General features: G+C 41.6%; 1 protein-coding gene across 1 annotated transcript in view; it reads left to right on the top strand.

The window, feature by feature from the left end:
* Positions 1 to 22784, top strand: part of BMS1 (BMS1 ribosome biogenesis factor) — a 52867-nt gene extending 30083 nt beyond the window's left edge. The window contains 11 exon segments of the mRNA XM_017849005.1: positions 7856 to 7929; positions 8579 to 8639; positions 8642 to 8754; positions 11482 to 11670; positions 11754 to 11934; positions 12181 to 12239; positions 13354 to 13476; positions 14396 to 14543; positions 14909 to 15084; positions 21599 to 21760; positions 22244 to 22784. Of these exon segments, the coding sequence (XP_017704494.1) occupies positions 7856 to 7929; positions 8579 to 8639; positions 8642 to 8754; positions 11482 to 11670; positions 11754 to 11934; positions 12181 to 12239; positions 13354 to 13476; positions 14396 to 14543; positions 14909 to 15084; positions 21599 to 21760; positions 22244 to 22474 (1517 nt within the window). The 3' untranslated portion in view covers positions 22475 to 22784.

Here is a 22784-nt window from a genome sequence, read left to right as displayed (position 1 = left end):
GGTCAGATGTGTGATTTGCAGATACTTTCTCCTAGTCTGTAGTTTTCATTTTCTTAACAGGGCCTTTCACAGAGCGAAAGTTTTTATTTTTGATGAAATCCAATTTGCCAGTTTTTTTTGTTTTTTGTTTTAGGGAATATGAAACTTGTATCAAGTCTAGGAATTATTTCCTATTCTTTGATCCTGAAGTTTTTCTCCTATGTTGTTTTCTAAAAGTTTTATAGTATTTTTTGTTTTCTCTTTACACCCATGATCTATTTTGATTTTTTCATTTTATGAGCTATGAGGCTTAGGTCAAGGTTTGTATTTTCGCCTGCGGTTGAATAATTTTTCTAGCACCATTTATTTTATTGAATTGCTTTTGACTTTTGTAAAAAGTTAGTTGAGCATCTTTGTGTGAATCTGTTTCTGGATTCTCTTGTTCCACTGACTTCATGTGTTAATCCCTTGGCCAGTACCACCCTTGCTGTCTAGGTTCCTGTAGCTTTATAGTGAGTGTTAATGTTGAGTAGAGTGACTCGTCTTACTTTATTCTTATTTTTCAAGATTGGTTAAGCTATCCCAAGTCTTGTGACTTTCCATATAAATTTTAGAATAAACTTGTTTATGTCTATAACAACTTAGCTGGGATTTTGATAGGGATTGCATTAAACCTATAGATCAGTTTGGGGGGAGAATCTTTTTCTATTTTGAGTATTAAAATATATGAACACAGTATATTTATTCATTTTAGTTTTTTTATTTCTTTCATCAGTATTATGATTTTCAGCATCCTGGCTGGGAATATGTTTTGATAAGTTTAGACCTAAGTATTTCATTTTGATTGATTTTCATTTGTTTATCTTTTATCCTGCTAAACTCATTTGTTAGTTGTAGGAGGATTTTGTTTTGTTTTGTCTTTGTAGATTGCCTGCTATTGTCTACAAAGACAGTTGTGTAGAAAACATAGAGACAGTGTTATTTCTTTCTTTTCAACCTGTATGGCTTTTCCTTCTTTTTTTTTTTAATTAAATTTTTTGGGGGTAGTGATGGGGTCTCACTATGTTGCTCAGGCTGCTCTCAAACTCCTGAACTCCAGTAATCTGCCTGCCTCAGCTTCCCAGAGTGCTGGGATTATAGGCGTGAGCGACCACGCCCAGCCTTCTTTCTGTTTTAAATTTTTCTGCCTTAATTCAGTGACTGGACTTTTAGTACAATGTGGAGTAAGAGTGCTGGGAGTGGACTTCCTATGTTGTTCCCAATCTTTTCGCTGTTATTTATTTATTGTCATGATTAGATGTTGAATTTTGTCTAATCCCTTTTGGTGTCACTTGATATGATCATCTGGATATGGGTTTCATTCTTTACTCTTTTGATATAGATTACACTGATCCTTTTATTTTTTGAGACACAGTCTTCCTCTGTCACCCAGGCTGGAGTGCAGTGGTGCGATCATGGCTCACTGCAGCCTTGACCTCCTGTGCTCCAGTGATCCTCCTGCCTCCACCTCCCAAGTAGCTGGCACTACACGTGGGTGCTATCATGCCTGGCTAATTTTTTTTTTTTTTTTTTTTTTTTTGTAGAGCCAGGTCTTACTGTGTTGCCTAGGCTGGTCTTGGCTTCAAGGGAACTCTTGGCTTCAAGGGATCCTGCCACTTCAGCCTCCCAAGCGTTAGGTTTACAGGCAGGAGCCACTGCATCTGGCCTGATTAATTTTTTTGAATGTCAAAGCAGTCTTGTATTCCTGGAATAACTCTCACTTGATCATGAATGAAAATGAAGATACAACATATGGAAATATGTGTGTTTTTTGTTTTTTCTTTTCTTGTCAGATGGTTAATGTGCTAATGTTGTAACAAGGGTCAAGGGTGGCATATCCCACATACATGCATGAATACCCAGTCATGACACTTATGAACTATGAAAAGATCGCCATGTGAAAATTTTTATAGAAATCTTTTTATGTGTTGTTGGATTCCATTTGATAGTATTTTGTTGAGGACTTTTCATTCATGAGAGATATTGGTCTGTGGGTTTTTTTGTTTTGTTTTGTTTTGTTTTTGTGGTGTTCTGTCTTCATCTGATTTTGGCATTGGGATAATACTAGCCTCATAAAAAGAGTTGCAAAGTGTTCCCTATTCTGTTTTCTGGAAGAGTTTGCATAGAATTGGGATGAATTCTTTAAATATTTGGTGTAATTCTCCAGTGAAACCATCTGTGCCTGGAGATTTCTTGTTCCAGAAGCTCTTAATTACAAATTTTATGTCTTTAATGGTTATAAGACGATTCAGATTATCTATTTCATCTTGCCTGAATTTTGGTAGTTTATGATTTTCAAGGTATTTCAAGTCCTGTTAGGGAAGTGGAAGTTGCACTGAGTGCCTTCTTGAAGAGACCAGCTTGAGTAGTCTGAGGGTGATGTTTGGAGTATTTGCTTAACACTCTTTAACGGCTGTGGGAGCCTTTTTGATAACCCTGTTTTATTCGTGATGTTGTTGGGTTGTATCTTCTCTGTTTTTATCTTTGTCGTAAAATTTATTAGTTTTGTTGATTCTATTCAAATAACCAGCTTTTGTTTCATTGATTCTCTGTTTTCTGTTTTCAATTTTATTATTGATTTCTGCCCTTTATTTTTTATTTTTTTATTTTATTTTTTTTTTTTTTTGAGACTTAATTTCACTCTTGTTGCCCAGTCTGGAGTGCAGTGGCATGATCTTGGCTCCCCGCAACCTCCACCTCTTGGTTCAAGTGATTCTCCTGCCTCAGCTTCCCAAGTAGCTGGGATTACAAATATGCACCACCACGCACAGCTAATTTTTTGTTATTTTTTGTAGAGATGGGTTTCTCCATGTTGGTCAGGCTGGTCTCAAACTCCCTACCTCAGGTGATCCACCCGCCTTGGCCTCCCAAAGTGCTGGGATTACAGGCATGAGCCACTGTGCCCGGCCGATTTCTGCCCTTATTATTTCTATTCTTCTGTTTGGGTTTTATTTTGCTCATCTTGAAGTTTCTTAGGTTATTGGTTTATCTTTTCTCATTTCTAATGTGAGCATTTAGTGCTTAAATTTCCTTCTCAGTACTGCTGTGCTGTACCCCACAAATGTTCATGTGTTGTATTTTCATTCATATTTCCTTTGGGACTTCTTTTTGGCCCATGCATTATTTATAAATATGTTGTTTTAATTATCAAGTATTTAGAGCGTTTCCTGTCTTTCTGTTATAGATTTCTAGCTTGATTACATTATGTTCTGAGAACATATTCTTATGATTTGAATTCTTTTAGATTTGCTGTGATTTCTTTTATTGCCCCAAATATACTTCATCTTTGTAGATTTCTATTGGCTTTAAAAATGTGTGTATTTTGCTATTGGGGAGTGGGCTGTTGTACAGATGTCAGATTTTGCTGGTTGACTGTTCAGATCTTTTGTAAATCCTTGCTCCTTTGCTGCCTAGTTTCACTCTGTCACTTATGCTAGAGTGCAGTGGCACGAACATGACTCACTGCAGCCTTGACCTCCTAGGCTCAAGCAGCTCCCCTGGCTTAACCTCCTGAGTAGCTGGTACTGTAGGTGTGTCCCGCCATACCTGGCTAAATTTAAAATTTTTTGGAGAGACGGGGCCTTGCTATGTTTCCCAGGCTCAAACTCCTGGCCACAAGCAATCCTTTGTCTTGGCCTCCCAGAGTGCTGGGATTACAGGCATGAGCCACTGCGCCCAACCTCTGCCTCGTTTTAACAGTTGCTGAGAGGAGGATGTTGAAGTAGGTGTCTTCTTGGTGGGTTAATCCTTTTGTCATTAAGCAGTTGTTATGGTCACTTCCTTTTCACACCATTGGTGAAGGAGGGGTCCCTGCCCTAAAGTGTAGAAGATGGCTGAACATGACACCTGGTGTAGATGGATGAGATTGACAGCAGTGTTTTAGTCACATATACCCACAGCTCGGAGGAGAACACTGAATGCCACACAGGGTCATATGGGCACCGTACTCTGTAGCGGAGTGAGGGCTGGGGGCTGAGGAGGCAGGCAGGCTTGGTAGTAACAAGAGCGCACAATGACTAATGGTTCCTGAGGGGGAATGCAATTGGCTTGTTTGAATAAATTCATGGGCTGGCAGACAGGTGAAGTGAAACTTCTTAGGCTGAGGTGCAGCAGCTCTGGCTGATAAAAGAACTAGCCAGGTGGGGAGCCTTTCCTGCTGGGTGGCAGGGTAGGAGCTGTCTGTCAGAAACAGGAAAACCCATGGCTAGGCCTTTGGGGCCCTGTAAGGCTCAAAGATGCCAAGGCAGCATAGGAAATTTTAGATCTTAAAATTCAGCGAAGACCCTCTCCAGCTCTGGTAACTTATTTTGCTTGAAGTCTACTTCATGAGATATTAATATATTCATTCCTGCTTCCTTAAAAAATTAATGATTATATAAGATATCTTTCTCCATTCTTTTACTTTCAGCCTACTTAGGTCCTTAAGTGAGTTTGAAGTTTCTTACGAACAATATCTAGTTGGGCCATGTGTTTATTATAGGCTCTCCATCAATCTGTCTTTTGGTTTATTTAGACCATTTACATTTAAGGTGCTTATTGTTACATAATTGCTTATGTCTGATGTTTTTATTGTTTGCTTTTTTGTTTCCTTTTTCTTTAGCTCCATCTTCATCTATTTCTGTATAATGTTGTGTGTATCTCTTTGTATAGTCTTAAAGTGTTTGCTCTGGATGTTACAACATGCATATTGTAATATAGTAGTCCACTGGTACCAGTATTTACCACTTCAAAGTGTGGAAACCTGCCTTGCATTTATGTCTCTTTACCTTTTCCACTTTTATAAATCACTGGCTTGAGCATTAGGTGGTGGTATAGTTTTTGTTTGAGTCGTCAAATGTGATTTTAAGAACTGTGGATTGTCTAGTGTGTGGTTTCCACATTTCTGGTCTTTCCTTTGTCCCTCCTCCCATAGTCCCATATTCATCCCTTCTGCATAAGAACTTTCTGTAGTCATTTTATTTTGATTTTTTTGTTTTAATTTTTTGTGTAGTGGAAATGACAGAACATGTTTCTCTAGCCACTTTTTAGCATTTCTAAATTTACCAGGGACAAATTCCTATATTCTCTTCCTCTGAGAATGTCTTTATTTCTCTCTTCATTTCTGAAGGGTAGTTTCATGGGATATAGAATTTATAGCCAACAGGTTTTTTTGTTTGTTTTTTTGTTTTTAAGCACTTGAAAATGTTGTGCCACTTCCTTCTGGCCTCCATTATTTTGGAGGAGAAATACACTGGCATTTGAGTTGGCGTGTCCCTGCTGGCATTCTGCCTTTTTTGGTCTTTGTTTTTAGTTTTGAAAGTTTAATCAGTGTTGCTTTCTTTTGGTATACTTTGAGGTTTGCTCAGCTTCTTGAATCTGTAAGTTTATATCTTTCACCAAATGTGGGAAGCATCAGGAATCAGTTATTTGCATGCTTTCGCAGCTCTGGTCTCCTGTGGGACTCAGATAACATAAATGCGGGGTCTTTTGTTATTGTCCCACAGGTCCGTGCAGCTCTGTTCATTTGTTTTCAGGTTATTTTCTCTCTGTTGTTCAGACTGGGTGAATTCTGTTGATCAGGTTTCAGCTTCTCCGATTCTCTCCTCTGTCGTCTCCACTTTTACTCAATAGAGCCCATCCAGATAGATTTTTTTTTTTAATTCTGTTACTGTATTTTATATTTCTGTAATTTCCATTTGATTCTTCTTCAGTTTCTTTGCTGACGTTTTCAGTTCTTTGTTTGTTGCCATAGGATTTGTAGTTGCTTGTTGAAGCATTTTTATACTGACCGTTATAAGCGATGATGGTTCCAACATCTGCCTATGTAATTTTTTTATTTTTGCAGGCAGTCCTCCTGTTTCGGTTTAGTCTGTAAGTCCTGGTCTACTTTGTGGGCTGTAATTCCATTGATAATTTAATTTCAGAGCCTTCATGGTGTTATTTTGGTCTGTTTGGCGTATCTGGTATCACTGGGGTTCTCCCACCAGTCCCTGCTGATGCCCACCTGAGGGAACAGGGGAGCTGCCCCAGGCTGGGCCACCTGCTGCAGCTAGGTGGGTGGGGAATGGTGGTTTTCTTGGTGTGTGGAGCTGGTTTTCTTGTTGTGGGGAAGATCTCCTTTGATCTGGGAGAACTGAGTCTGCCTGGGTTGCCTTCTATTGCTACCTTGGGAGTTGGGAGACTCTGGGCCTGGGTCACCTTCCTATTGGATGAGGTCCAAGAAGACACCTGGCCACTATACATTCCCTAGTCCTAGAGTCTCTCAGCAGCCTTTTTCTTTCCACCTTTCAGAATTCTCCATTGATCATCTCCTGTCTATTATTTCTAGAGTTTAGGTTACACTTTTTAGGAGGGAATAATGTGTTATCTTCTCTAGACCAGAAATCCTTAGTGGTGGTTTCGGGTTGTAACTGTGCTAAAGGGAGAACTGGCGTATTTGTGAAGTCAAGTCTTTCTTTTGAAATGAGAACATATCATTATTCCGTAGATAATATTTACAACACCTACTTCCTTGGGTTGAAGAATGTGGTTAAGCTTAGGAAAGTACTTAACGCAGTGCCTGGTGTGGAGAGCACATACGAGTGTTGTTGGTGATGCTATTCCTTTCGTCTTTGGTAGCATATTAAAGCTTTTTTTCTTTTTTTTTTTTTTTAAATAAAGTTCCGGTGCATTTCTTGTTAGGTTTATTCCTATTTTATCCTTTTTTGGTTTTATTACAAATAGGCACTTCTTATCTATTATAACTTCTACCTGGTTCTTTGGCCCTTATGTGAAAATGTTTTAATAGCCTTCTAAACATTGCTCTCCCAAATGAGTTTTAACGTGCCTGTTTCTTTTGTTTTCCTTTTTTTGAGACAGGGTCTCACTCTGTCACCCAGGCCAGAGTTCAGTGATGCAATTATGGCTCACTGCAACCTCTGCCTCTCAGGCCCCCAAAGTGCTGGGTTTACAGTCATGAGCCACTGCACGCAGCCTTACTTGTCTATTTCTTTTAAGAGTGAGAACTATAATTGAGCCCAGAGCTCCAAAAACAAATGAAAGAATGAATGAGTGAATAAGCTCTTCCCATGGGTTTGGTGTGGTTTGGGGCTCTACTCTTAATCTAAATGCTGTGTTTTATATAATCTAAGATTTCCCCTAGGTGTGTTACATGATTGTGTTGTGTTGAACTTACATTGAGACTCCTTTTCACATGTGCTGCTATCAGCGTGGGGCTTTTCTATTCACTCTTTGAACTATTCATTTGGGGGACACAGACCTCTGTGTCTTTTGAGTGTCCATTGGTTGGGTGCAGTGGCTTATGCCTGTAATCCCAGCACTTTGGGAGGCTGAGGAGGGCAGATCATGAGGTCAGGAGTTTGAGACCAGCCTGGCCAATATGGTGAAATCCTATCTCTACTAAAAATACAGAAATTAGCCAGGCCTGGTGGCGGGTGCCTATAATCCCAGCTACTTGGGAGACTGAGGCAGTAGAATTGCTTGAACCCGGGAGGTGGAGGTTAAAGTGAGCCGAGATCATGCCACTACACTCCAGCTTGGGTGACAGAGCCAGACTCCGATCCAGAAAAAAAAAAAGAAAAAAAAGAGTATCCATTATCTACACTGGAAAAATTGAGATTGGGATTTTGACATAAAGTGTGGAAATGTGGATTGGGTCCATTTATTTTACCTAAACAGATGATGAAATACTAATTGTTTTACGAAACATTCCCTAGTGCAGTTTTGCCTGTGTGTGTGGTGACGGGAACAGTGAGAATGAGGCTTGGAACGTGGAGTGCGCTGTGGGCCTGTGGTGGGTGGGGCCAGCAGCACCTGCATGCCTGGCTCACAGAGTAGCCCTTGGGTGTTCTTTTCCCAGAGGAGCTCTACGGTGACTTTGAAGACTTGGAAACAGGGGATGTGCACGAGGGAAAATCAGGTCCTGATACTCAGGTATGACTTTGCTGTGGCTGGCTGTTCTTGGTCATTGTGTTCTGAGAGAGGCCCACATTGAGAAATGCAAATCTTACTTGTGATGTGTGAAGACTGCAGACTGGATGGATAGATTCCTTCCTAAAGGGTGGGGATGTGGAGACCAAAGAGAAGCTTTCTTGTTTACTTCTTAAGTTTTGGATGACAGTTACTACCGCTTTTTGCCATAGTCATTTGCCAAGTCCACTGTGATTTTTCACTCACAGAAGTCTTAGTTTCTTGGACTTACATTCGACCATTGCCATCATTCTCCTCTTCTTAAATTTAAGTGTCATTTAAAAGAACGAAGTCCCTGTTCTCCCTAATATTTCTTTGGAACAGGGTCTGGGAGCATCTCAGTGAGGGACACATCTATTATTTTTATTCTAGTTTGTGTTCCCAGCCAGCTTAAGGAATGGCAGCTAATTGTAATGCAGATGTAACCATTTCCTGTAGCAGTACCATGTTATTCAGAGACAAAGGTTGTGTTGTGTTTTGTTTTGTTTTATTTTATTGATAGTGATAACAGATTTTGCTAAGATTTTTGTTTAAATCGAACTTTAAAAAATCTAATGTTTAAAGAAAAGACCTTCATAAACATACACAAAATTTTTTCTTCTGGAAATTTAAGAATGAACATATAGAGAAAGAACTTAAGGAAGAAATTGACCCCAATGAAGAAGAAAGTGCCAAGAAAAGCATTTGGATAAGAAGAGAAAATTGAAGGAGATGTTTGATGCAGAATATGATGAAGGAGAAAGCACATATTTTGATGATCTTAAAGGAGAAATGCAGAAACAAACACAGGTGAGAAGCCTCAGTTCCTCTCAGCCCCTTGTCAAGACTATCATAGCACAGGAATCCCTGATTTTGTTTGGGTCTCTGCTTCCTATCCTGCTTCTGTGCCTTTCATTTGGACTTCTGGGTAGAGATGTATGTGAGTGTGTTTATTCATGCAGTGAGCTCATTGTTTCTGCAGTCAGAAGGTCACCAGAAAAAGATCCATACCTATTTTATAACAAGAATTAGGAAACAGAAATGACTGAGGCATGGTCTCTACTTTTGAGACTTTTAAAATGTAGTGATCTGAGACTGTGTGTTCATTTCAGTGCAAGCATTGGCTGCCTATTCCGATTGCTGCTCCCTGATTTGAATGGCAGGTGATCAGTGGCCCGTGTGGCTTATGGACACACCAGAGCTCCCAGGAGGAGTGCTCTGAAAACTCATCCTGGTCAGAGTTCAGAAGGACATGTGGAGTGTAAGGTCCGATGCAGAGATAAAGGGAAATGGTGTGACCCTCCTGCCTGGGGGTGCTGAGCAGGTTGCTGGAGGCGGTGATCTCACTCTGAAGGAGACAGACACAGAAACGTGTGCAGCTGATGGTGAGCATCTGAGTTGCGCCTTGTTAGTGAGGCCAGGAGTGCCTGTGTAAGCTGGAACAGATCTAGGTCTTCATTTAGTCAAAGAACTATCTCCTGATTAGGCATTAGCTTTGTGGTTGCAAGTCTGTGTTGACCTTTGATTGGCATGACTAGGCTAACAATGAAGTTTTTGCTTCACAACATTTACAATTTAAAATTACCTAGAGCCTTGTGGGCCATTGGAAAAGACTGAATGTTTCACTCTGAAATGGGAGTCCTTAGAGGGATTTGAGCAGAGGAGAGACATTCAGGTAATCAGATCACTCTGCCAAAAGATCAGTCGGGTGGCACAAACCAGAGAGCTGGCAGTGGAAATGAGACAAAGTCAAACCCGGATAGACTTTATTTGGAAGCTGGGTCAGTAGAATTTCCTGGTGGACTGAATGTGGGGTGTGTGAGAGAAAATGAGGATGGTGACTGGAAGTTCCTGGAAGGATGGGTTGTTGTAAGTTAGACAGGAAACCCTCTGCAGATGCAGCTTTGGGAAGATGATGTTTGGGTCGGCTGGGTGTCATGCAGACAAGTGGAGTGTCAGGTCTGGAGAGAGGTCTGGCCAGGGACTTAGATGTACAGCCCTCAGCATGTAGATGCCACTTAACGTTGTCAGGTGGCCGGGGAGTGAGTGTAGAGTGAGTGGGAGGAGCAAGACTGGCATGGGCGAGATGGGGCGACTGTGGCTGTGAGGCCTGAGCAGTGCCCAGGCAGGAGAAGCAGTGTGAGCATGCAGGCACACAGGAAGCCAGTTGTACACGGAGGCGAAGCGTTGTTCAGACCCTGCTGCCATGTTAACTATGGTGAAGGCAGAGTTGACCACTGGAAGAGTCCTTCAGTGTGGAGGCCTTCATCAATCTTGGCAAGCACCAATTTTCATGGATGTAGGAGAATGGGAGCAGAGGTACTGGAAGCTGTGACTGCAGAAAACTTTGTGGGGTTTTGCTGCAGAGAGAAGCAGAGAAATGGAGCAGTTGTTGGTGGAAAAAGTGGAATCAAAAGGTTTTGAGATAAGAGAGGGAACAGAGGGAACAGCTGTTGGAATAAAGTCCAGAAAGAGTGGATGGTGTCTAATGAGGCAGTGATGTGTGGCCCTGAGTAGAGGCCTGGACAAATCATCTGTTCCTGAGCTGCCCGTAGAACTTTCTGTGATCATGGAGATGCATGTCTGTTCTTCCCAATATTGTAACCCTGGCCGCAGGTTGATATGGACCACTTCCAGTGTGACTAGTATGATTGAGGAACTGCATTTTGAATATTACCTAATTGTAATTTATTTTAATTTAAACAGCCACACATAGCTCCCCTATGGGCCAGGTCAGAGCTCTGATAAGGCTGGATATGGGAGGAAACCCTGGTAGAGGGTTGACCATGGAGGTTCTTTTGGTTTTGGAGTGAATCAGGAAACAGCCATCAGCTGAGTGGAGGTGAGGGTGGTGTTGGGTGTTTGAAGACGGGAAAAGTGTGAAAGAATTGTTTGGAGAGGAAGAAAAGAAGGTGTGGACTGGAGACGTTTCCAGTGTTCAGGCACGCAGGGCTCCACAGAGTTATCTACATTTGCTGTCCCTTGGAGCAGCAGAGAAGAAAACAGTTGGGACATATTCTGAGCAGACTGTAGAGGTAAAATGTGTAGGGTTTTTTTTTGTTTCTTGCTTTTTGTTTTTTGAGACAGAATCTCGCTCTATTGCCCAGGCTGGAGTGCAGTGGCACAATCGCAACTTACTGCAATCTCCGTCTCCCGGGTTCAAGCAGTTCTCTCACCTCTGCCTCCTGAGTAGCTGGGACTACAGGCACACACCACCTCACCCAGCTAATTTTGGTATTTTTAGTAGAGACGGGGTTTCACCATGTTGGCAAGACTGGTTTCAAACTCCTGATCTCATGTGATCTGCCTACTCCTCATCTCATGTGATCCGCCTGCCTCGGCCTCCCAAAGCGCTGGGACTACAGGCGTGAGCCTCTGTGCCTGGCCAAATGTGTAGTATTTTTAATAGGATAAAGCCTACATAATTCTGTCCATAGTTTCTTTATTTAGAAATTGCTCCTTTGTTCATGTTAATCTTATGTTTATTACAGATAACGGCATATGGGTTTGCTTTTTTTTTTTTCCTGTCATGTGTAGCTGAATCGCGCAGAATTTGAAGATCAAGATGATGAAGCCAGAGTTCAGTATGAGGGTTTTCGACCTGGGATGTACGTCCGCGTTGAGATTGAAAATGTTCCCTGTGAATTTGTGCAGAACTTTGACCCCCATTACCCCATTATCCTGGGTGGCTTGGGCAACAGTGAGGGAAATGTTGGATACGTGCAGGTGGGTCCCTTTTCTGCATATTTGGTGTCTGAGGCTCTGTGGATTTCCCCTCCATCAATCATCTTACCCTCGTGTCCCCTCAGATGCGTCTGAAGAAACATCGCTGGTATAAGAAAATCCTCAAGTCCCGAGATCCAATCATATTTTCTGTAGGGTGGAGGAGGTTTCAGACCATCCCACTGTATTATATTGAAGACCACAATGGAAGACAAAGGCTTCTAAAGTATACCCCACAGCACATGCATTGCGGAGCAGCCTTTTGGGGTAAAATATGATGACAATAACTTGCCTATTGCCGAGATTAAGCCTTACAAGCTGCATTATTACAGCTTTTCGCTTTTCCTTTCATAAAATTTCACTCCTAAGATTTTTCTCTTTTCTGGTAGCGGGGAGGTGGTTTGGAGTATATATGTAAATCTATATCCAAATCCAAATGTCCATATCCAGTATGTTAAACTAGAATCTAAAATTTGTGGTTTGTTACATTTCTTTTTTTGCTTTTCCTTTAAGGCCCTATCACTCCACAGGGAACTGGTTTCTTGGCAATACAGTCTGTCAGTGGCGTAATGGTAACTATCTTGGATGACTTCTTTTACAGATTGGTTTGAGAAATATATCCTGAATGTGGGTTATATGCATGAGACTTTTAAGTTGAAAATTACTCATTTTTATTAATATAAAGTAAATTTCCCTTTGCTTTTACTCTTCCTACATCCTTTTCAGTAGGGTGTGGGATTAAAGGAGGGGAGGTGGAAGAATTATAATGGTACATTTCCTATTTTTGTGCATCTTTTGGATTTATTTATCTAAGCAAGTACTTAAGCAGTGCTCACCATGTGCCAAGCACTATATGAGGTTGTGAGGAGCCATCAGAGACCAGCCAGACACGAGACTCCCTGCAGCGTGCTGGGGTAGCAGTCTGTTCACACCATTTTCATTTGACCAGTCAGGCAGGGCAGGGTTTATCGGTCCCATTTAACAGAGAAGAAAGCAGAATAATGAGCAAATGGAATCTGCCCTGGAGGTCCAAATTTTAATTTCCTAAACATTGCAACTGTATTTTCTTTTCCATTTCATTCCAAATAAATCATTATAGTGAAATAACATTCCTCTGAAATCACTCTCAGGAAAGTACTCAAGTAGCCCTTGGTTTTTTGTTTGTTTGTTTGTTTTGTTTTGTTTTGTTTTGTTTTTTGAGACAGAGTCTCAGTCTGTCATCCAGACTGGAGTGCACTGGCACGATCTTGGCTCACTGCAACCTCTGCCTCCTGGGTTTAAGCGGTTCTCCTGCCTCAGCCTCCCAAGTAGCTGGGATTACAGGTGTACACCACCATGCCGAGCTAATTTTTGTGTTTTTAGTAGAGACGGGATTTCGCCATGTTGGCCAGACTGGTCTCGAACTTCTGACCTCAGGTGATCCGCCCACGTCAGCATCCCAAAGTGCTGGGATTACAGGTATGAGCCACTGTGCCCGGCCTCATGTCACCCTTGTTATTTTGGCTTACTAACTTTAGTTTTGGATTGCTTTTGTCAGACCACTGGGTTGCAAGTTCAGATAGTCTCTCCTGTTTTTCTTAGCTAATTGTAAGTAAAATTCACTTTGGTAATGTATTGTGTCACATAGAATTGAAGTTTTTCTCTTGCTGACATTATTCCTATTTCAAATTTTGGGGTTCCTGTTAGCCTGATTTTCGGATAGCTGCCACAGGAGTTGTCCTTGATCTGGATAAATCCATAAAAATTGTGAAGAAATTAAAGCTAACTGGTTTTCCATATAAAATTTTCAAGAACACTTCATTTATTAAGGTCTGTATATATATATATATTCTCATATGTATAAATATCCATATTGTTTGAGAAAAGGAATGAAATACCTCTAAAATATGGGCCTCATGTTTTTAGAAAAGTATTTGAAATCTTTTATAAACTTCATATTTTGTTTGCTCCTTTATATTCTGTTACTTAACTATGCCAAAGAAAGCAGTAGTAAAACAGCTATTTAGGAATTGAGGCTGTTACTCATGACTTCCATGTGAGACTGCCACAGAAGTCATATTGAAAATATGTCATTTTATCCACTGGGTTTTGTTTCCTACTTTTAAAATTTGTGTTAACAAAGGAAAAAAAAAAATCACAAGTTTGTCTAACCATTCAGCAGAAAAATCGACAAAGCATTTGCAGACAACTTGGCAAGGGTACAGAGAAATGGATGTACTGTTTTTCAGTGTTCCGGGAGGGTGGTTTGAGCAGCATTTATTGACAGTTTCATTAGTGTGGATGTTTCCATTAGAAACACAGAGTTAGGAAGATCATAAAATGTTCTTGCAATATAAGGTAATAATACCACCGGCGTTTATCTTACTGTTTTCATGTTCTAAGTGCATACACCTGAGTAAAAGGATCTGAGCTGCAGTCCAGTCTGAGAGACACCAGCAAAGGCTGCCTAGGCCAGTTCAGTCCAGTAAATCCCTCTTCGATCTTCTCTTCCACACAGACAGCGGTGATGAGCATGCCCATGAGCCCACATGATTATTTTGGGGGAAATGAAAGGGTTGTATTTTTGAGGTAGTAATTCCACTTTCAGGGGCAAATACATTTTGATTATTGTATCACCCTTCAGTGAGTTGTTTTTGTCCTTTAACCAAGTATGTATCTTTGAAGTAAGAAGTAAAGCATAAAGTATATGATTTTGTGTGTGTGTGTGTTTATTTTACTATACCTATAGGGAATGTTTAATTCTGCCTTGGAAGTGGCCAAATTTGAAGGTGCTGTGATTCGAACTGTCAGTGGGATAAGGGGGCAGATCAAGAAAGCGCTCCGAGCTCCAGAAGGCGCTTTCCGGGCCAGCTTTGAGGATAAATTGCTGATGAGCGGTGAGTGTCTTGAGTAGTGTTCAGGGCAGAGTGTTACCATTCATGCTTGACCTCTAGCCAGTGTGATGAGAGGCTGGAGTCAGGTCTCTAGAGGCTAGAGTCAGGTCTTTAGAGAGTTGAGCGGCTCCAGCCTTAGATCTTCCAGTCTTACGCGGTGTGCCCATTCGCCTTGTGTCTGCAGTCCCCTGGCCACACCCAGTAACAGTTCTGTGATCTATGAGAATAGTTTCCTTAGCGAGCTTTCCCTTCAAATACTTTGCAGCCAGGCAGAGAAGTTTGGAGTGAAGGTTTTTTTCTTTGTTTCTTCGCAATATGGATATGAATCTTCTTTTGAAAATGTTTAAGTAAATTACCTCTCTTTTCAGATATTGTCTTCATGCGAACTTGGTATCCTGTTTCCATCCCAGCCTTCTATAACCCAGTAACATCTTTGTTGAAACCAGTGGGTGAGAAAGACACCTGGTCAGGAATGCGGACCACAGGCCAACTCAGGCTCGCCCATGGCGTCAGACTAAAGGCAAACAAGGACTCTCTGTATAAGGTACTGGTTGCGTGTGTGTTAGGGGAGATGAAGCCTGTGCTCTCCAGACAGGGAGTAACACAGATACTTTTCTATAATTTCGTACGTGCTTTGAATGTTCAAGTGTAAAGTCTAACGTTAAATTTGATTGAACAACTGTATATTCATGGAATATTTTGGAATGGAACACCAAAAAATGGTAATAGTGGTTCTTTCTGGATTGAAGACAAACTTATCTTTTTTAAAATAAATTTTATTTTATATATTTGAGGTTGAACACATGATCTTAAAGGACACATATAGATATTAAACTGGTTACTATAGTGAAGCAAATTAATATATCTACCATCTCACATAGTTTTTTTTGTGTGACAAGAACAGCTAAAATCTACTGATTTAACAAAAATCCCAAAGACAATACCTTTTTATTAACTATAGCCCTCATGATGTACACTAGATCTCTAACTTGTTCATCCTACATGTCTGCTACTTTGTATTATTTTAATGTACGTCTCCCCATTTCCTATTGGTCATTTCCTATTTGGCCCATTTTTCAACTGAGTTGTTTTTTTGCTATTATGTTATGAGTTCTTTACTGATTTTTGGATATTAACACTTTACCAGATATGCGGTTTGCAAATATTTCTTCCAGTCTGTAGGTTCCCTTTTCATTTCGTTGGTTGTTTCCTTTGCTGTGCAGAAGCTTTTTGGTTTCATGCAGTCCTCCTTGTTTACATTTGTAGCCTGGCTTGTGGTGCGATATACAAAAATTATTGCTAAGGCCAATGCCAAGAGGCTTTTCCCCTGTGTTTTCTTCTAGGAGTTTTATGGTTTCAGGTCTTATTTAGGTCTTAGGTCTCATATCTGTTTTGAGTTGATTTTTGTGTATAGTGTATGATCAGGGTCCAATTTTATTATTTTGCAAATGGAAATCCAGTTTTCTCAGCACTATTATTGAAGAGACTATCTTTTTTTCCATCGTGTTGTCTTGTTTCCCCTTGTCAAAAATTAGTTGACAGTATATGTTTGGATTTATTTCAAAGGTCTCTGTTCTGTTCCATTGGTCTATTTTTTTGTTGTTGTTTTTATGCCAGCACCATACTGTTTTGATTACTATAGCTTTGTAATACAATTTTAAATCAAGAGGTGTGATGCCTCCAACTTCTTCTTTCACAGTAATCTATTGGCCATTTGGGGTTTTTTTGTGGCTCCATATGAGTTTCAGGATTGTTTTTTCTTTTCTTTCTTTTTTTTTTTTTTTTTTGGAGACAGAGTTTCACTGTCACCCAAGCTGGAGTGCAGTGGCATAATCTTGGCTCACTGCAACCTCTGCCTCCTGGATTCAAGCAATTCTCCCGCCTCAGTCTCCCAAGTAGCTGGGACTACAGGCACGTGCCACTATGCCTGACCAGTTTTTGTAGTTTTAGTAGAGACAGGGTTTCACTATGTTGGCCAGGCTGGTCTCCAACTCCTGACCTTGTGATCAGCCCGCTGCGGTCTCCCAAAGTGCTAGGATTATAGGCGTGAGTCACTGCGCCTGGATTGTTTTTTTCTGTTCTAGAAATGCATCAGGACTTTGATGGAGGATTGTGTTAAATCCTGGTATATTTTGCTTTGGGGTAGTGGTGAAACATTTTACAATATTAATTCCCTTCTGGATCCATAACATCAGAACTTTGATGAGGATTATGTTAAATCTGTATATTTGCTTTGGGTAGTGTGAACATTTTAACAATATTAATTCTTCTGATCCATAAACACAATATTAATTCTTCCATTTGTTCATGTCTAAATTTCTCTCATCAGTGTTTTTTGGTTTTCAAGTGTACACATCTCTCACCTTCTTGGTTAAATTTATTCCTAAGTTTTCATTTTTCTTTGATGCTATTGTAAATGAGATTATTTTCTTGATGTCTTTGTCGGCTAGGTTATTTGTATATAGAAATGTGACTGATTTTTATATGTTGAGTTTATACCTTGCAGCTTAACTGAATTGATTTAGTAGTTCTCACAGTTTTTTGTGGAGTCTTTGGAGTTTTTTACATATAGGATCTTGTCATCTGCAAATAGAGATAGTTTTACTTCTTTAATTTAGTTGCCTTTTTTTCTCATCTAATTGCTCTTGCAAGTACTCTGTTGAATAAAAGTGATGAGGCTGGGCATCCCTATCTTGTACTCAATCTTAGTGGAAAAACTTTTAGTTGTTGCCCACTAACTATGATGTAGACTGGGTTTTTCATAAATGGTCTTTATTACGTTGAGGAACTTTCCTTCTATACATAAACTATTAAGAGGTTTTATCAAGAAAGGTTGCTAAACTTTGTTAAATGCTTTCTCTGCATCAATTGAGGTGACCATGTGGTTTTTTCATTTTGTTAATGTGATATATCACATTGATTGATTTACATATATTAAACCAGCCTTGCATGCCAGGGATAAATCCCACTTAAATATGATGTATAATGTTTTTGATGTGTTGTTGAATTCTATTTGCTAAAATTTTTTTAGGATGTTTGCATCAGTGTTTAAATTTTTGGAGAAGTTGACCTGTAGTTTTTGTTTGTTTTGTGTGTGTGTTAGTGTGTGTGTGTGTGTGTGTTTTGGTTTGGCTCAGGTATTAAGGTAATACTGGCCTGGTAAAATGTGTTTGGAATTATTTCCTCTCGCTCTGTTTTTGCCAAGAGTTTAAGAAGTAAAATTCCATGGGATGGGAGTGACTCTGGACATGGGAGTGACATGATAGTGACTCTGGACCCTGTAGTGGTGGGACACAGCAGCATCAGCAAGGACCCTAGAATGGTGGAGCACTCCTGTGGCTTGGGCCGTCGGGGGCAGGGACCAGTGCAGCAACTACTTCTCTCCCTGGGGAGGCAGGTGCCTGGGCAACTCAGATTCTCCAAACACAAGTCCAGTTCCAAGGAAGCAGAGTTCTACAGTTGTTTGTCCTGAAGGGCAAGGTACCCCAGTTCAGCCAATGCCATTTTCCTGGGATGTGGGGGTGGGTGCCATGTTGGCTCATCCGTGGCAGGTGTGGCTGCTCAGCTCTGCTAAGGCACTGATTCCCTGTGAAGCGGGGCAGTGCTTCAGCTCTTGTGCAGTGGGGGGTGTGACTGCTCAGAGTGGCCAAGGCACTGATTCCCTGGAAAGCAGGGCACTAAGTCAGCTCAGGCCCCAAGGGGCAGGGCGCAATGACAGCTGGGAGGGGAGGGGCACAGCAGCGTGGCCCCACAGCTTGGGGTGTATGCTGTGATGTGGACTTCGTTTGTTCCCACCAGCATTCATGTTGAAATTTGATTCCAAATGTGGTGGTGTGGGAGGTGGGGCCTAGTGGGAGGTATTTGGGTCACAGGGGCAGATCCTTTATGAATAGATTAATGCCTTTTCATGGGACTGGATTAGTTACCAGGAGTGGATTATCAGAGTGAGTTCAGCTTCCTAGACTCTCGTGTTTCCTCTCTTGCCATGTGAACCCTTTGCATATACCTGTTTCCCCTTCCACTTTCCCCATGAGATGAAACAGCACAAGACCCTCACCAGATGTGCTGCCCGATCTCAGACTTTTCAGACACAAGCAGGGTGAGCCAAATAAACCTTTTTTATAAAATAAGTTACTGCGTCTCAGGTATTCTGTTACAGCCATACTAAATGGCCTAAGACAGTGTAACAGCAGCTCGGGGGTGGTGGGCTACTAGGCGGGGGTGATACAGAGCAACAAACCCTGAGGATGGTAGAAGGGTGCGGTGGCTGCTCACCCTGGGCGGGACACGCTCCCAAAGTGGTTCCGGGTCCAGGAGGTCACGTTGCAGCAGCAGCTGGTCCATGGGGGTGGGGCGCAACGTCAGTTCCTTCTCTGAGGGGAGTGCTGGGGCTGCTGGGCCCCTCTTGCTTCCTTATCTCCGCAGGGAGACATCCCCTCCGCTTCAGGCTGATCCCTCTGGGGATGGGTGGTGGGGGGCAGATGTTTCCTTCTCTCCTTTATGTGACCTTCCTAGTTTTCTGTGCTCTACTGGATTTCTGCTACTCCTTGATGCACGCTGGGGCTCTCCTTTAGTGACTTTCATCAAAATATAGTTGTTTGCTGCTTTGGCTGTCTTTGTCAGGGGACGAACGCAAGGGACTATTGATTGGCCCCTTGCTAATGTCCCTCCCTCTTAAACTTTTCACTGGGTACTCTTTTGAACTATTTTTTCCCCACCATATACATGTATTTTTAAAACATTAATGTGCTAATTTCTATTGAAGCAATGTGGATTTTTCTGAAAGTTTTAATGTTTTAATAAGCTTTTTATTGAAATGTTAATGTACATACAGAAGAGTGCCCAAATCATAAGTGTGCAGCTAGATGAACTGTAGCACACCAGGCTGCCACACCCTGGACCAAGCAGTAGCCTCGCCCTGTGGCCTCTCCCAGGCACTGCCACCCCAACCCACAAAATAGCTACTTTCCCAGTTCCTGACGTAGATTTGTTCTGCCTGGTTTTGACTTTTATAAAATATAACACATTCTATTTAGCCTGGCTTCTTTGGATCAGTATTACAGGACACATCCATGTTCTTGTCTATGGCAGACATTGATTTATTATCATGGTTGAGTTCCATTATATGACTGTGTCACCATTTATCCATTGATGGGTAAAATGATTTCCTGTTTTTGGCCGTTATCCCACAGCCCTTAACACTAACGTCTGGATATGGGACTTGCAGGTATGCAGGGGCACACATACTGCTGCTGGAGGATCCCTGAGTGGGGTGGAGACTCCAGGGCACCTGTGCTCTGCTTCAGTGTGGAGGCTTCTGTGTCGTGTTCTGGGAGCACAGCGGCTTGGCCTCCACCAACAGCACAGCTTAAAGAGTTCCTTCTATTCCATATGCTTGCCGACAATTGGCCTCTTCAGGGTTTTTTTGTTTGTTTGTTTTTTAAGGTTTAAGGTGGACTTGTGTTTTCATTTAGATTTTGGTTTCTTAGAACTTTCGTTATTCTCTTCACAGCTTAACAATGCATTTGAAAAGATTTGTTTTCATGTGGAGTATTCAATTTTGTAATAAGAGGGTTGTTCAAGGCATCAGTCTGCCACGCTGCTAGAAACAGAAGTCTCCCAGGCATTTCTTTTTATATAAAGTAGTTAATGAAATTTTGAACCATCTTACATGAATTTTTATTAAAATACACTTCAGGATGTGGTGCCCATTATCCATTCTACTCTTTTGTAAGAAGCAGATTTCTCTGAATTCTTGAATTCAAAAACAATTGGGGTTCCTAAACAGAGAATATGGAATATTATTGGGGATGATGTCTTTAATAATACATTTCAAGATAGCAGAAACTTGTTCTATATAGATGACTTTAATAAAAGCCTAGGGCAAAACTTTCAATTTATTAACAGTATTTATGAGGCTGTTAAGAATCTGGGTCATCTCCATCTCCACTAAAAATACAAAAAATTAGCCAGGCATGGTGGTGGGCACCTATAGTCCCAGCTTCTTGGGAGGCTGAGGCAGGAGAATGGTGTGAACCGGGGAGGTGGAGGTTGCAGTAAGCTGAGATCGTGCCCCTGCACTCTATCCTGGGCAACAGAGCAAAACCTGTTTTAAAAAAAAAAAAAAAAAGAAGAAAAAGAATTTGGGTCATCTCAATTAAACATAGAATTTAAGATTACCTTGAAAATTCAGTACAGAGTATTTTGCCTTCAAAATTGTTTTTTTGAGTCTCCCTTCTTTCGCCAGCCTTCCATCAGAAATAGAATAAAGTTAAACTTCTTAATTAGAATCAGGAATCAGGACTCTTTGGCTGCTGATTAAAGGAAGAACTATCCTTAAATCCAAAGTGGGCCGGGCATGGTGGCTCATGCCTGTAATCCTAGCACTTTGGGAGGCCAAGGCAGGTGGATCACCTGAGGTCAGGAGTTCAAGACCAGCATGACCAACATGGTGAAACCCCATCTCTACTGAAAATACAAAAATTAGCTGGGTGTGGTGGTGTGCGCCTGTAGTCCCAGATACTTGGGAGGCTGAGACAGGAGAATTGCTTGAACCCAGGAGGTGGAGGTTGCGTGAGCCAGCATCTTGCCACTGCACTCTAGCCTGAGCAACAGGGCAAGACTCCATCTCAAAAAAAAAAGGTAAATCCAGAGTGGTTGATAGTCAAGATGAAAAGCTAGATTATTTTTGTTAGGCTGGGAAATAAGCACCTCAGTGCCCCAAAAATAAGGCCTGAAATTTCCATTAAAAGAAACTGGGATCTATTCATCTGTTCTGTTGAGATCCCATAGTTCCATACCATAGAAATGGGCACAGAGGGCTTTGAGGGAGAGTTGTAAGTGTAAGCTCTCTGTTACTCTGTATACTGAGAATTGTGGGTGTCCACTGAGGCAGTTCATATTTGGCGGATGATTGAGTCCTGATTTCTCAGGGCCAGTGGACTCTGGTGTTACTGATCTTGTGGAAAAGTTAACCCAGTGAGAAGATTGTATGCAGAAGTTTTAAATGCACATTGATCATAATTTGAATATGTCACAGTCTTTATTTTTCTTTTCAGCCAATCCTGAGGCAAAAGAAACACTTTAATTCACTGCACATTCCAAAAGCCTTGCAGAAGGCCCTGCCATTTAAGAACAAGCCCAAGACCCAAGCAAAGGCAGGCAAGGTGCCAAAGGACAGGCGGAGACCGGCCGTCATACGCGAGCCTCATGAAAGAAAGGTACTGTCGCCCATGCTGTACTGCACACTGCATTTAGATAGGAAAGAATGCTCTCGGCAGCATACTTCCTGTTTCTACTGCAGTCTCAGTTATTCAGGGCACTGGAACTGAAGTCAGAGGAAGAGCCAGAGTTCGTTTCCCTTCCTTTGCTCTGACCCTTCCTTTGCTCTTCCTTTGCTCAGGACCCTTCCCGGTCCTGCTCTGCCCTGTGCTTTTGATGGGGATAATAGGCACATGGCTGGGAAACTCCTCTGTCTTGGTTAGCTGCACACAGTGTCCACAGAATGATGAACACAGGTGGTAAAGGTAAAATGCAATCACACCTGTGTCTCCATGCCAACAATGACTTCCTAGCGCAGAATGCATTTTCATGCAGTTAATATTCATTTGGATCGTGGGTTGCCTCTAGTCTTAGTGCTTAGGATGCGAGTATGTTAGGTGACTGAGAGCATTCTGATACTCACTGGCTTTTGTCGTTGTCAGATCCTCGCGCTGCTGGATGCTCTGAGTACGGTGCACAGTCAGAAGATGAAGAAGGCCAAGGAGCAGCGGCACCTGCACAATAAGGAGCACTTCAGAGCCAAGCAGAAGGAGGAGGAGGAGAAGCTGAAGCGGCAGAAGGACCTCAGGAAGAAGCTCTTCCGAATTCAGGGGCAGAAGGAAAGAAGAAACCAGAAGTCCAGTTTGAAGGGGGCTGAGGGCCAGTTGCAGTGAGCCTTTGGACTGGAGGGACTGTCCCTGGATCCGCGGAGGTGGACAGTTTCAAACATCACAGTTTGAATGCCTGTGAATGACAAGTCAGTGGGCAAGAGCTCAAGAGATGTCTCTACCCAAACTGTGCCTGCAAGAGGAGGAATGGAGAAGCCTAGAATGCTGGGACTGGGTTCGTTCTCACCACCTGGGGCTGTTGAGATTTAAAGTGATGTAAGCTGTGGTTATACGGATTCTCTTACTTTCCTCTGCCTGCCTCAGTTTAATTATTTTGTCCTACAAAATATCATTAAAATATTTTTTGTTACTTTTG

The sequence above is a fragment of the Rhinopithecus bieti genome, unplaced genomic scaffold (assembly GCF_001698545.2).
Source record: "Rhinopithecus bieti isolate Rb0 unplaced genomic scaffold, ASM169854v2 scaffold_32096, whole genome shotgun sequence".
Taxonomy (NCBI): Eukaryota; Metazoa; Chordata; class Mammalia; order Primates; family Cercopithecidae; genus Rhinopithecus; species Rhinopithecus bieti.
The sequence above is the reverse complement of the archived record's forward strand: the minus strand, read 5'-3'. Positions and strand labels throughout refer to the sequence as shown.